Genomic DNA, 14,578 nt, shown 5'->3' on the forward strand with positions numbered 1-14,578 from the left:
AATCAACAAGTGGGATTGTATCAAATTAAAGAGCTTCTGCACAGCAAAGGAAACCATCAACAAAACGAAAGGCAACATACTAAATGGGAGAAAATATTTGCAAATCATATATCTGATCTAAAGGGCTAATACCCAAAATATATAAAGAACTCATATAATTCAGCAAAAAACAACTTAAAAAAACAAACAGAAAACAATCTAATTAAAAAATGGGCAGAAGATCTGAACAGACATTTTTCCAAAGAAGATGTACAGGTGGCTAACACGTACAGGAAAAGATGCTCAACATCATTCATCATCAGGGGAACGCAAATTGTAATCACAATGAAATATCATTTCACATCTCTTAGAATGGTTATTATCAAAAAGACCAGAAACTATAAGGGTTGTCAAGGATGTAGTGAAAAGGTAATCTTTGTGCACTGTTGGTGGAAATGTAAATTTGTGTAGCCACTATGAAAAACAGTATGGAGATTCCTCAAAAAATTAAAAATAGAATATCTATATGATCCAGCATTTCCATTTCTGGGTATTTATCTGAAGAAAATGAAAACACTAACTCAAAACTATATATAGTTCATTGCAACACTATTTACAATAGCCAAGATATGCAAACAACCTAAGGGTCTATTGTTAAAGGAATGGATAAAGAAATTGTGGTTTCTTTAGCCACACACACAATGGAATATTATTCAGCTATAAAAAAGCTATAAAAAAAGAATGAAACTTTGCCATTTGGGATAACATGGATGGACCCTGAAGGCATTACACTATGTGAAATAAGTCAGAGAAAGACAGATAACATATGATTTTTCTTATATGTGGACTTTAACAAAAAAATAAAAAAAATAGAAAAAAAAAAAGCTTATAGATACAGAGAACCAATAGGTGGTTGGCAGAGGCAGGGGGTGGGGGAGGTGGAGAAATGGGTGAAAGGGATCAAAAGTTTAAAAAAGTTAATAGAGGAGAAAAATATGATCATTGCAGAAAGGAACAATGAACAGGTGGATCCAATAAAATGATAGTAATATGGTAGACAAAGTAAACCATATGAAAAATTTACATTAAATGTAAATGGTCTAATAACAGTCTAAAGACTGTATATATAAAGTGGAGATTTTCAGACCGTATAAAGAACTGAGACTCAATCATGTGCTATCTACTAAAAACATACTTTAAATATACAGACAAACCAAGTTAAAAGGATGCTGAATAGTACACCAGTGTTATACTAATCATAAGATATTTAATGAGACAAAGAAAATTTCAAGACATGGTAGATTATCAGTGAGAGACATCTTTCTTAGTAATGAAAAAGTCAGCTCATTAAAAAGACATAGCACCTAAAATGTTATGCACCTAATAACATATCTTCATAATACACAAAGCAAAAATATGTCAGGACAGATAGAATAAGTAGACACATCCACAATTGCAACCGGGCATTTCAACACTTCCTTTCATTAGTTGATAAACAAAAGTACACAGAAAACCAGTAATGATATAGAACACTTCAAACAGAACACTATCAACCACTATACCTAATTGGTATTTACAAAACACTCCATTTGGCAAGTGCACATTCTTTGCAAATGCACACAGTATTTTAGAAAACCATATGCTGGACCATAAAACAAGTCTAAGTAAATTTAAAATTATTAAAATGTTAAAATTTTAACTGAATTTGTAATAGTAGATGTTTTTTCTTTGACACAATGAACTTTCAAAGATGACACTTTGATTTCATGAAGTGGATGTAAACAAAATTTTACTGGAGTTAAAATATTTGAGGCGATTGATGTTACTGATTCTCTAAAGCAATAATGTGACTTATATAAAATTGAACTTATTGAGCTATTTGTGAAGTTCTTCAATGGAAGCTGGCATATTAATTTTCATATGCATGAGGAAGAAAATTTAGAATACAAAGTAAAGAAATTAGTAGGGTTTTCATTTGCTCTAAATGAAACGTCATGTTTTTAAGCGGATCTATGTCTGCTGGTTTTCACATGGTCAATTGACACTGCTATGGTCCCCATGTATGTTAATATACATTATGTGCAAGTTGCATTTTCATAGTCAATTTTATTTTTAATTGAAATGTTATTGGGCATTTTGATGATTAACATACTGACATTATGAGCAATGTGTACATAATCCTTAACATGTAAGTACTAAAAATCTAAAAACTATGTAGTTAATTTAAACAGCTATTCTAATGATCTATTGTCTGAAAATGTGTGGAGAATTTGTTCATAAAACAAGAATACCACATATCGATATCTTGAAATAACATACTCTTTAGCTCTAAATTCCCAACATTTCATGTTTTAATATCATACACGCTACATTCTCAACCAAAATATCCCAGCTGTCATATACGGTTAATACATTAGTAGAAAAAACAGACCCATTACTACAAATGATGTCATGGTGCCAGGGAGCATTTTCCTTTAGGAAATAATTGCACTAAGAACAGGGCTATAGAAGACAGGTATTTTAAAATAACCAAGACTTATTTAATACATCAGGTACTTTAAAATGATGAAGTTGGAGTTAATACATGATCATGGCTTCAAATGACCATTTAATTATATTTTATATTTTAGAATATAAAATTGCCCCTCCACCTCCGGTATAATGTTAACATGATACATGAGGCAATAAAGTCTCACATAATTCAGTATTATATTACTTTTTGGTTGCACAGAAAAATAATCAATCAACATATGATTTCCTCTGTAAAACATTTTTACCACTTATCTCAACATGTTTTACTGAAAGGGGATTATGTGGGACTCTCTGCTTCTTCTAAAAATATGTTTCTGGATGTACCAAAATACTTTGATTTACAAATACTAATAAAAATATTCTAGATTCTTTCCTGCTATCTTTTGGGGACCCAGTTTCAACTTTTTCAAAGATAAGTTTGTCTTACATCTTTGGGTATCTCTGCTTAGGCTCTTCTTGACAGCATCCTTTGGCTGAACTGACCTGCCTTTTGAATGGTGAAATCAGCTTTCTTAAGAAATGAATATTCAGTACATACATTTTCATTAAACATGTACTTTTTAAAATCTCACTGCTGCCCTAAATGTCTACTGCAATAAAATTTAAAAAAATATTATTTTTTAAATTAATTTTATTTTATTATGTTATGTTAGTCACCATACATTATATCATTAGTTTTTGATGTAGTGTTCCATGATTCATTGTGTATAACACCCAGTGCTCCATGCAATACATGCCCTCCTTAATACCCATCACCGGGCTAACCCATACCCCCACCTCCCTCCCCTCTAAAACCCTCAGTTTGTTTCTCAGAGTCCATAGTCTCTCATGGTTCGTCTCCCCCTCCGATTTCCCCCCCTTCATTTTTCCCTTCCTACTATCTTTTTTTTTTTTTTTTTAACGTATAATGTATTATTTGTTTCAGAGGTACAGGTCTGTGATTCATCAGTCTTACACAATAAAAAATTATTTCTATGATAAAATAAATAGTTGTGAATTGACCCCACAAAATAAATAACAAAAATACTCATAACAAGAACATGCAGACTATATACTTCAGCTTTCCAGCGCATCTCCTGAGCCTCTACTTTTGTGCATATTTCAAGAACACATTTTTCCTGCTAATCCTGCCAATTCATGTCCTGACAGCTTTACATATCTTTCAAACCACAGCAAGACTATGACATAAATTGCTGTTATACAAAATAGCTTGCAGGGAAGTAGCATCAAATGCTTCTCCCACTACCTACCAAGATCAGAATGAGTTAGATGTTCATATCTGAGAATATTTTATTTATCTACAAGTGTCCTATAAATTCTCCTTGAAAGGGAAATATGAATTACCTGGCATATGGAAAAGATTAGAAAATGGAGATGGGTTATCAGTATTTGTTTTTCAAATTTAATCATGCATAATAATTACTCTGAGCCCTGTAAACATATCTCACCCATGGCTAGGTGAGGTCAAATACAAAACAGAGGTCTAATAAATACACCTTGGGTATTTTAGCAGAATACTAGTCTATTACTGTAAAATACTGGCCTATTTTGGCCAAAATAATGATACTTTGCTAAAAAAAAAAATAGAAAATACAGATCCAAGTGCCAAACCAGTCAGGATGCTAGGACAACATGCATAAATTGGGATTGTCCTGGGCACACTCGACCATATTGCAATTCTAATACAATTTGCACCTAGCACCAGAGCAGTACAGATGTGGAAGTGACTAATTCTGCCTAGGAGTTCATCGGTACCAGAAGAATCATTGTCCTGGACCTTGGAAAAATGCCTAAGAATTTATAGATTTTGAATGTGGACGTATGTGTTTTAGGAATATGGAAGAGAAAGAGAAATGTGAAAGGACAGTGTCCTCTCAGGACAGTGTAGTTAGATGACTGGATGTGTATAATGAGTAGTGAAGGATGACACTGGCAGGTAGTTTGGGTGCAAATCGTGGAAGGTTTAAATGTAATTCCAAAGTTTTGAACTTAAAACTTTGTGCCCATTAAAAAAGAATTGAAATGGAGGGGTGATGTCTGATTTGTATTTTAGAAACATCAGTCAGGTGGAGATGTGGAGAAAAGTCTGGGTGGAGGGATAATGAAGTGAGGGGCTAGTTGACTGTCACAGCAATGCAGGCGGTGATAATGAGGATGGGAACAAAGGCGGGGGCACCATGCCGTCTTTTGAGGCTGGGAGACATCAACCTCTCCTGGCTAAGGGATCCATTTCCTTGAGAATTTTCAACAGCATAAGCTACGGGCCTTCGTATGCTGTATTACCTAGCGGGGGCAGATTCTTAAGAGAGGTCAGAGAGTGAAGAGCATAGAAAATGCTCTGTCAAAAGAGCTATTCTGTGGGCAAATGACAGCATGATACCCCAAAGATGACTTCCCCGTGGAACTAAAGTGGGACGAGAGAGGCAGATTACACACTGAAGCAGGGGAGACAGAGGCTGACTGCTGAGAACCGAGGACAGCACACAGGACAGCATGAGGTGGTCGTGTTAGACTTAAGTAGCTCTGATTAAGCAAAAGTGCCTTGCAGACTATAACACCAAGAAGCAACGTGACATACTCTATAAAGAATGAACAGATCATGAAATGGAAGGCATGTGGCTGCCAATAGTGGGTTAATGATGATTATGAAGTTGGTATGTGACCTACATTTCAGTTAAATTCACTTGCACCAAGTTCAGTGAAATACATTTCGCTGGCTGCATTTTGTTGCTGAAGGCTTTTCTGCTAGTATTGCCTGACTTGTTCCTCTTTTTAAAATTCATTATTTGACAGTCACTAAACAACAGCTATTTGCTCAAAAGAGGACCAAGCATTGTGGAGGTGGGGGGCAGGGAAGGGGACAGAATACAATACAAGTCTGATTTAATTAAAATGATACATCTTAATTTGGCTATGACTGTCCCGGCTTATGCTTGTTGTCCAGCTTAATTTTAAATAGTGTCTTCTTTCACTCTCAACAATCATCTTAGATTTGGACAATAAATTATATGATTGTCCTAAATAGAAAATTTGTTCTTTACGGACATTAGGGAAACAAAGGTACTCACAATACATTTGGGGAGCAAAGATCACATAATTAAAACATCTTCAGAACAATGAATTAGAAACTATTATTCTCCTCTTTGGAAAAAAAAATACAGCTAGTGCTTGGGGCATGGGCTAGAATATGTTTTAGAAAGCGAGGGCAGAAAATGTTTTATAAAGAGAAGTCTTGTGCCGAGTCTGGAAGAATGAGCAAGAGTGAAGCAAAAGGAGCAGAGAAACGCTTAAGGTGAAAAATGTTTACACAGAAAGTAGCACAAGTTGTGTGTGTGAGTGTGTGTGTGAGTATGAGTGAGTGTATGGGCGTGTATTTATGAAACTAAGGAGATTTGCCTGCATGAAAGGGAAAATGCAACTGAGAAATAATTGGAGATAAATATGTTTAATAACTGGTCCCTAATAGACTCTCCTACAGTAAATGAACAAATGAATGAATGGGTAACATGATTCAAATTTATATAGGGGAGCAGACATCAGGTAAGCCACTGAAGTGACACTCTGCCCTGTAAGCCAAATTTCACCTACAGTAGTGGTTTATTGCCCTGTAGTTTATTACCATTTTCTTTAAGACTGTTTACTTTGAAACTTAGATAACTTTACATAAAACTCCTTATTTCAAGTTCCATTTTAAAAGTAGCCCGTCTTGGGGCGCCTGGGTGGCTCAGTCGGTTAAGCGGCCGACTTCTGATTTCAGCTCAGGTCAAGATCTCAGGGTCCTGAGATGGAGCCCCTTGAGGCGTCTTGGAGCTCCCTGCTCAGCAGGAAGTCTGGTTAGGGATTCTCTCTCCTTTCCCCCTCCCCCACCCCTCTCAAATCAATCAATCAATCTTAAAAAAAAATAAAAATAAATAAAAGTAGCCTGTCTTCCTATAGGGCAAGATGACTATAGTCAGAGGGGGCAACGGTCCCTTCTAAATGGCCACGCATGCACTCCAGCTTTCCTTCATGCCTTGTCACTGCTTCGCTTGTTTAAGATGTGGTACTTGGGAGCATAATCAGAAACACAAGCTGATTAAATTGTAGAACTTCATTGTAACTAATGATTTATAACTAAAAGCTTTCTATTTTCTCTAGCATATTAATACATGTATCTAAATAATAATGATAGCATAATAATGGCAATAATTACCAAGCCTTTACTAGGCACCTGAAACAGCAAAAAGCTCCCTTCAGCCACATGTGGATCTGAGCCACAGCTCCAGGCATCTGTTCCTACTATGACCTGAAACAAATTAACATTTTCTGAACCTCTCTGTATTTATGTGGGAAGTGGGGATGACCCAACATAAATCATATGGCTTTTGTGAGGATTAAATAAGATTATGTGTATAAAGCACTTGACATGGTTTCTGGCACACCAAGAAAGATCTCATTCATGAAAAGAGTATTTTTGAATTTGAAATTTGGATACTTGGAAAGCCATGTAAAAATGAGTAATAGAAGATATCCAAACAAGTGACTAATTTTCATTGATTGATGCTTTTCAAAATATAATATATTCACCTTCAAAGTAATTTTATTTCAATGGGTAGGTTTTTAGTCTCAGATCACGAGTACAAATTTCTATGCATCTTAAAAGAATATTATGAAGACAGATTTATTAAAGTTCTGGTATGATGCATATTGTTTCTTTAAATGCCCTATAAGTACAATAAATATGAAAATGCATTACTAATTTAACTGACAAATCTTCATTAAAAATTCCTGGAAGCATATATAAAACAGCCGGTATCTATTAAGCAGATGAATTTGGCATTCACAACACTAGCCTTAAGCAATTTTTCACATGAGTATAACCAGACTATAAATCCCAATAATCAGTTAAGTATAAAATATTATATATTACTCATTTAAGGTAAAGGAAAGGGGAACTGTTAGTTGCCAAACAATAATTTGAAAGAACTGAAATTAAACAGCAGTCAATATCTGACAAATTGTTCATATCCCCATAAAAAGAAAAATAAGCAGTAAAAACTAGAAGATATAAATATGAAGAATAGAAGCCATTTATGTTCACCAATTACATGGTAATTTCATTTTTCATTCTTTTTTCTTTTTCTCAAAAGGTAAAGTATAAATTTACAGACACTGGTTCTTCTATACTGATTTATACTTCTCTCACACAAGCTTGGCTTACGCCATGTAAAACAATTCACTCATGTTAGTCAATTATGTCAAACAACTCTGTTCCATGAACCAAAAGTCAGCCAAGTTGTTTAACTGTCTTAACCAGTTCTTTACTCAAAAGCAATATATTTTGTGGACAGTCATTTCAAAAGTTAATCTTTATGGGTTTTTTTTTTAACTTTTTTTCAAAGGATTTCAATTTTACATTTACTCATATAGTAATAACAGTTCACTGAGCACCAACTATATACTTGATACCAAATACTGTGTACACATGATCATGTTACATTCTAATAATGTATTTATGAGATAAGCATTATTATACCTATGTGAATTAGAAAATTCAGACTCAGATGATGAGATCAGGTACCCAAACTCAGTAGTTAGTAAGGATCCAGGACTTGAATTCAGGTACATTTCAGGAACACTGCTTTGCATGCTTTCCATAAATGATCTTAGAAATTTGCATAGGTTTCTGTTAATAGGGTTTTTAAAGACTATAAAATTAGAAAATTCATTAGATAATTTTCTCAAAGAGGCAATGTATGTTGGCAATAAAAGTAAAAATATAACAATTAAAATTTTAAAGTTTTTATTCATTTTCTCCAGCTACTAAGCAAAAATCCCTTTTACAGAACAACATATATTTAGCCACTTAGCAATGCCGTAGAAAGAAAAAAAGAAGGGAAAAAAAATGTCGTGAACACTGGTAATTACTTAAAATGAATGACATTTCATTGTTATAGGAAGTCTTTAATTTAAAAGTAGATCTAAAATATTTGTCAAAGATATCTGGGAATATATAATTAAGATCTTTAAAAGAAGAAAAACAAAATTAGTAAAAATATAGGATTGCTTTTTTGTAATGGCAAGTATTAATTTCCTTCCTTATCTACAAAAATTTCACATTTTGAAATATACAGTTTTATGGTAAATTGAGGTTACAAGCTTTTGTAAAGTAATTATTTCATTTGCTGAATTATTTTAACATCACTTGTACTTTAAAAAAATGGTTTGACAAGTAGAAGTTCTCAATGATTAATTGATTAATTCCAAGTTAATTATATTGCTTTTTTCCAAGTATATTTTACCTTAACTGAAGATGAATAGGAAGACTAGAAATAAGAATATTTAGGATCATTAAAATTTTAAAATTAAAGTTTTGGGCAGTAAAGTTAAAGTACTATTTCAATAGCATTCTTATTTTGCATTAGAGAAATAAAATAATAACTCACTTGAAAACTGAATTGCAAATCCAGATTTGCTGATATAAAAATCTGTGTCAAACTGGATGGTTACTATGTTGAGAGTGCTATGGATTCCTTCAGGAATAAGAGATCCACTAATTTCCTTTAGGAGCATCTCATTTTCTGGTGGACCATCCCAAACTCGGAGTATATCATGTGATGCTTCCGTATCAAAAGCAAGAAACTGTAGGCTGTGGGAGAACCACATATCTCTGTTTGATTATTTTAAACATGGATTCAGTTTTAAATAAAGAATATAACAAATGTGCATCTTGATTTTATTAGATATTTCTTTTATTCTATCAGATAAAAAATGAATTATATAAACAGCATATCTAACCTTAATACATATTTCTCGAACAGTATAATTTATTTTTCTAGAATAGGATTAGAAGTACTATTATATCACCTTTGCAAATTACAGAAACTTCAGACATACATTCTTTTCTGTGTTCCTGAATTTTAACTGTAGTCACAGTAGGTGATACTTAGGGAGCATGGAGTTCATGCCAGGCATTGTGCAAAATGCATTACATATATTTTCTTTGTTTAATTGTTATAATGACCCAATGAAGCAGGAAGGTATTTTATCTCAGTTCTATAAATGTGGCAAACGGAGTTGAGACAGATTAAATAAAACTGCTCATAGGGTGGCAAAGTCATGAATTGAACTCAAGTGTTCTGATTCCATAGCATATATTTTTACCAATGTTTCAAGTTTGTTTGTTTATCAGAATCAAATGAAGTTTATTCCAGGAAAGCAAGAATTAGTTCATATTAAAAAATCAATCAATACATTTCATCACAATGATAGGTATAAGGAAAAAAAATTACATGAACATCTCAAGATATACAGAAAAAGCATTTTCTAAAAAATTCAACATTACAATCACACCCAGTAATCTAAGAGTAAAAGGGAAGTTCCTTAATGTGAAATGAACATTTTCTACCCAATCCTACCCCCCCAAATACACAAAAACCAAAAATTTGCTTCATGTTAAGTCTGCTTTATATCTAATCTAGACAAAATTAGTGTTTGATATTTTTTGTGGCCAGTGCCAAAAATTAGAAATCCAATTATAGCAACATGCTCAATTCTCTCTCTACATATATCGCATTCATGTTTGATATGAGAATAGTCATAGCTTTAAATTAGTGTTGCAATTTAATATCAAATATTGTTCTTTAATTAAAAAAAATTCCAGAATCCTGTTGAATTTAGTATTGTCAAGTTTACTAATTCTAATATTTAAATAATACAATGTGTGATCTATACTAAAGAAAAACAGGCTGAGAACTGATCTTATGTAGTCTATTTTGAGTTCTGCAAATTCCCTTGCAAAAGTAATACACCGGTTCACATTGAATAATTCACGGAGTGTACCTTTCAGCATGTTATATGAAGCATAATACTTGTTTTCTATAACCACCTTCACCACCCAGAAGCCTGTCTGAAATTTCATTCATATGAAACATTGTTTTGAGAGTGATAACACACCAACTAGCTCAGATTTGTTCTGAGAGGAGGATTTATTTGTTCATTTATTAATCTGTTCCCAACCATAACCATAAGAGTTAAACTAGGATTTAGAGAACGTGATAGCCTTGGAAACCTCACTGCTGTTGTTTTAGGAGGTGATGGTTCTCCCCTCATTGAAGGGTCGATAATGTGAAGAATTGTGAGCCACCTAACTAAACTCAGCAGGAAAGAGAAATCAAATATGGTTAAAGGAGCAGAGAGCTGATGCTCCAGAGATATGCCTATAGCCAGGGAAGATGGAATATTACTGAATTCCCTACCTTGTTTAATTCTTCCAGATGTTCATGAGGCTGAACTTACAATAGTGACATGCACAACTTTATATCCTTAGCAAAATGATGGACTTAGCATCTTGAATCATCAAGAATTGAAAGATTAAAGTCTCAAAGAAGCATAAAAATATTCTTAATCTCTGTGGTCTATTATAACTACGAAAAGTTTCCCTCTAGGGATTATATGAGCTACCATTGTGACCCATAAATCAATAAATCATGCTTCTGAATACTTTTCATACTTTAAACAGATGAAAACCACATCTTTCTTTGCCAAGGCTAAAAATACTGAAAAACCTCGATGTTTGATATTGTGTAGTGAGGCTGTTCAGAAATTTCAGATTCCCCAGTAATTTTGAGAAAATGAAATCCATTTACCTGACAATGTTTCCTGGATCTACCTCAATCATCCACATGCAATGCAGATTATTGTCATATGGAAAGGGATAACCAGGAGATAAGATTCTTCCTGATGATTCTCCTTTAAAACGACCTCCACATTCAGCTATAAAAAATAGAAAACATTAAGTCATAATTGAATGCCAATCTTTGTAAAAACAATCGACGACTTTCTCAAAAATATGTATTTTTTCACCTTGAGGAAAATAAGAATTGATTATCCCTCCTCTTAAAAACAATACATCTGTATATACTTTCTCAGATTAATGTTTTGATTGAAGCAAAAATATACTATACAATAAAACAAAGTCTCAAGTTAGATCACATAAGTGATAGTAAAATTAACCTAATTAGGGAATAAAAAAAGGACACACTCAAGAACTCTGATTTTAGGCATTCAAAGATTTTAAGATGTGTGGTTAAGTAATGATAATTTAAAAAGGGGAAACAGATGGCAAGTTGCTCACTGCACCTTGGTTGCGGTCTGAATAATTCATCATCTTGCTACCCCACCTCTGAGAAAAACTAATCTTTACTGCAGTCCCTCAGGCCTTCTAAATTTCATTGTCCTTTTATTCCCCTTTAAATCACTCTAAACTCTTTCCCTTTTAACCTCCCAAAAGTCAAAGTGGCATTTTTATTAGATTTCTCATTTCAGTAAAATCTAGTTTAGTTTTGATGTAATGGGTCCCTAAATTTTATAAAACTCATCAAATTAAAAATGTTAAGTATTGTCATACAATATATATATTTTTTAATCTTTTGGAGGATTTCCTCTCCATTCTGACGCTATTTAATTCACTGAGACATCTGTAGAGGTTTTACTTCAGTAAACAGATAATCTAGAAGGAGCTGTCGGTACTGGACATGAGGGAAACTAAGTGCTGCTGTTAGTCTATCGTGCTACATCTCTAACCCTTGAAACAAGCATAACACTGTAACACATAATACATTTGAAAATTCTCCAGATTATTTCCTACCAAAACAAACAAACAAACAAACAAAAGAACCCCCCAAATCTCAAAACCAAAACATTTTACTTTGTGCTTAAATATCTGAAGGTACTTCTATATTTGTTTTTCTTGTTCTCTGCACTATTTCCATCTTACTCACATTCAGTGGCTGAATTAAGCTTCTTGGGTTTTTTGTTTTTGTTGTTGTTTTGTTTTTATAATTGGAGCAAAGCCCGTCAATGACAAACTTTTAGCATTCCAAAGAGACCTAATAGCAACTGAATGAAATGGTTCAAATGAGTAGGCTGTATTCATATAGGTAAAATTATTTCAAAGATTTTTACATATTGTATTTCACCACATTGTGATAATTAGTTTTATGTGTCAACTTGGCTAGGCTGTAGTAGCCAGTTATTTAATCAAACACTAATGTAGATATTGACGTGAAAGTATTTTATAGATGTGGTTAACGTCTATGATCAACTGAGTTTAAGTAAAAGAAGTTATCCTTTGATAATGTGGGTAGCTCTCATCTAGTCATTTAGAAGGCTGCAAGAGCAAAAACTGAGTTTTCTAAGAAAAAATGAAATTCTTCGAAACTGCAGCATTGACGTCTGCCTGAGTTTCTAGCCTTTTGACTTTCCCTATGGATTTTGAACTTGTCAGCTCCCACAACTGCATGAGTCAATTCCTTAAAATAAATAAATCTCTTAGATAGATAGATAGATGGACCTAGATTTAGATATTCTACTGATTCTATTTCACTGGAGAATGCTGACTAATATACTCATTTAGAGAGGACAAGCAACTTTATTTGTACTGCAACATTAATTTAATTTACAATAACAAGGGGCGCCTGGGTGGCTCAGTCATTAAGCGTCTGCCTTCGGCTCAGGTCATGATCCCAGGGTCCTGGGATCGAGCCCCGCATGGGGCTCCCTGCTCCGCGGGAAGCCTGCTTCTCCCTCTCCCACTCCCCCTGCTTGTGTTCCCTCTCTTGCTGTGTTTCTCTTTGTCAAATAAATAAATAAAATCTTAAAAAAAATTACAATAACAAGTTTGTTATTTTTAACATAAATAAGAAGATATCAGTATTTAAGATGTCGCCATCACTCATTTAGATTTTTCTCGTTTTTTAACAAAAATTTTGTGGATAACCTTCCACTATGTAACTATTTTAATTCATTTTACATCATTTCTTTATAATTTATCACTCTTATGGCATACATATACTATGAGAACAGATTTGATATTCATTCCTCCAGACTAACTTTTAACCAATTAAAGGTCAAACTGATGTTTTGTATACTGTATTGTATCTTGAATTTAAACATAGTTCTTTTTTCTCCATATTTCTTTTCTACAAATTTTACCTGGCATTTTGACTTCAAATGAGCCAGTGAGATACGCCATAGCACTAGAGTTCATATCCTAACAGAAGACTTATGTTTGCAGCATAAAAATGAAATAGTATTTAAAGCAGGTATATAGGTTAAATCCTTCTGGCTATGGTGTTTCAAAAAATTATTTGTTTGATCCATGTGTAAGCTTCAGAACCATAATTACCTAGAAATAATCCATATAACAGAAAAAGTTTCTTATTTGAGATAGGCAAATATATAGCCATAATAGATATTTAAGTTTAGTGAGCACAGAAAATTATGCTCTTAGGCCAGGTGGTAAAGCTATTAATTGTTGCCAGTAGAGAACAGCATCTAAAATAGAATTTCGTCTTCTGTTATCATGGAAATCATCAGCATGACACACCATCCATCCAACTGTTTTCAGCTGTTATTCCTGATCATCCATCATTAAAAAGAAAAAAAAAAGTTTACCCTTCTCATGAAATCCCGAGCAGTATCAAGTCACTAAGGTTTTATTTTATTTTATTTTATTTTATTTTATTTTATTAATTTATTTTTTTGGCAGGGAGGAGCAGAGGGAGAGGGAGAGAGAAACTCTAAGCAGAATCCACGTTGAGCATGGAGCCCAACCTGGGGCTGGATCTCAGGACCCTGAGACCACGACCTGAGCCAAAACCAAGAGTTGAACGCTTAACCGACCGTGACACACAGGCATCCCTCAAGTCACTAAGTTTTGACTTGGGAGATTTGTAAATATGAAGCACATTGATTCGTTATGAACAGAATTAAAATCTTCTGATCAAAAACCAAATGTCCTTTTGTTTACATAAAATCTTTTAAATAAAAGAAGAATGTCTTTAGCTTGGTTCAACATATACAGAAAATATATATGTTTTAATATATTTGTTTTGTGATCTTAGTTTTAAGGACAGCATGGAAAATCGGTATTTACAAGTTTATAGTATTGTGCAATTGCAATCCTTAATGCTTTTCTGAATATATTTCATATTTACAGCAAAGAATACAACCTCAGAGAGCATTAATCAGTGCTTTATTTTTCTCATAACTAATGCCAGTGGGCTCACTGTTGGTCATATTCCAG

At 33.5% G+C, this 14,578-nt stretch overlaps 1 protein-coding gene across 7 annotated transcripts in view; it reads right to left on the bottom strand.

The window, feature by feature from the left end:
* The window catches only part of CSMD3 (CUB and Sushi multiple domains 3), a 1,192,082-nt gene that overhangs the window by 294,269 nt on the left and 883,235 nt on the right, over window positions 1-14,578 (bottom strand). For all 7 annotated transcript variants that reach the window (XM_032415697.1, XM_032415696.1, XM_032415695.1 and 4 more), the window contains 2 exons: window positions 11,139-11,265; window positions 8,937-9,139 (listed from right to left, as the gene is read on the bottom strand). In XM_032415697.1, coding sequence (XP_032271588.1) covers window positions 8,937-9,139; window positions 11,139-11,265 — 330 coding nt within the window. The remainder of the gene's footprint in view (window positions 1-8,936; window positions 9,140-11,138; window positions 11,266-14,578) is intronic.

This window comes from Phoca vitulina, unplaced genomic scaffold, assembly GCF_004348235.1.
Source record: "Phoca vitulina isolate PV1807 unplaced genomic scaffold, GSC_HSeal_1.0 scaffold18, whole genome shotgun sequence".
In the NCBI taxonomy this organism is placed as follows: domain Eukaryota; kingdom Metazoa; phylum Chordata; class Mammalia; order Carnivora; family Phocidae; genus Phoca; species Phoca vitulina.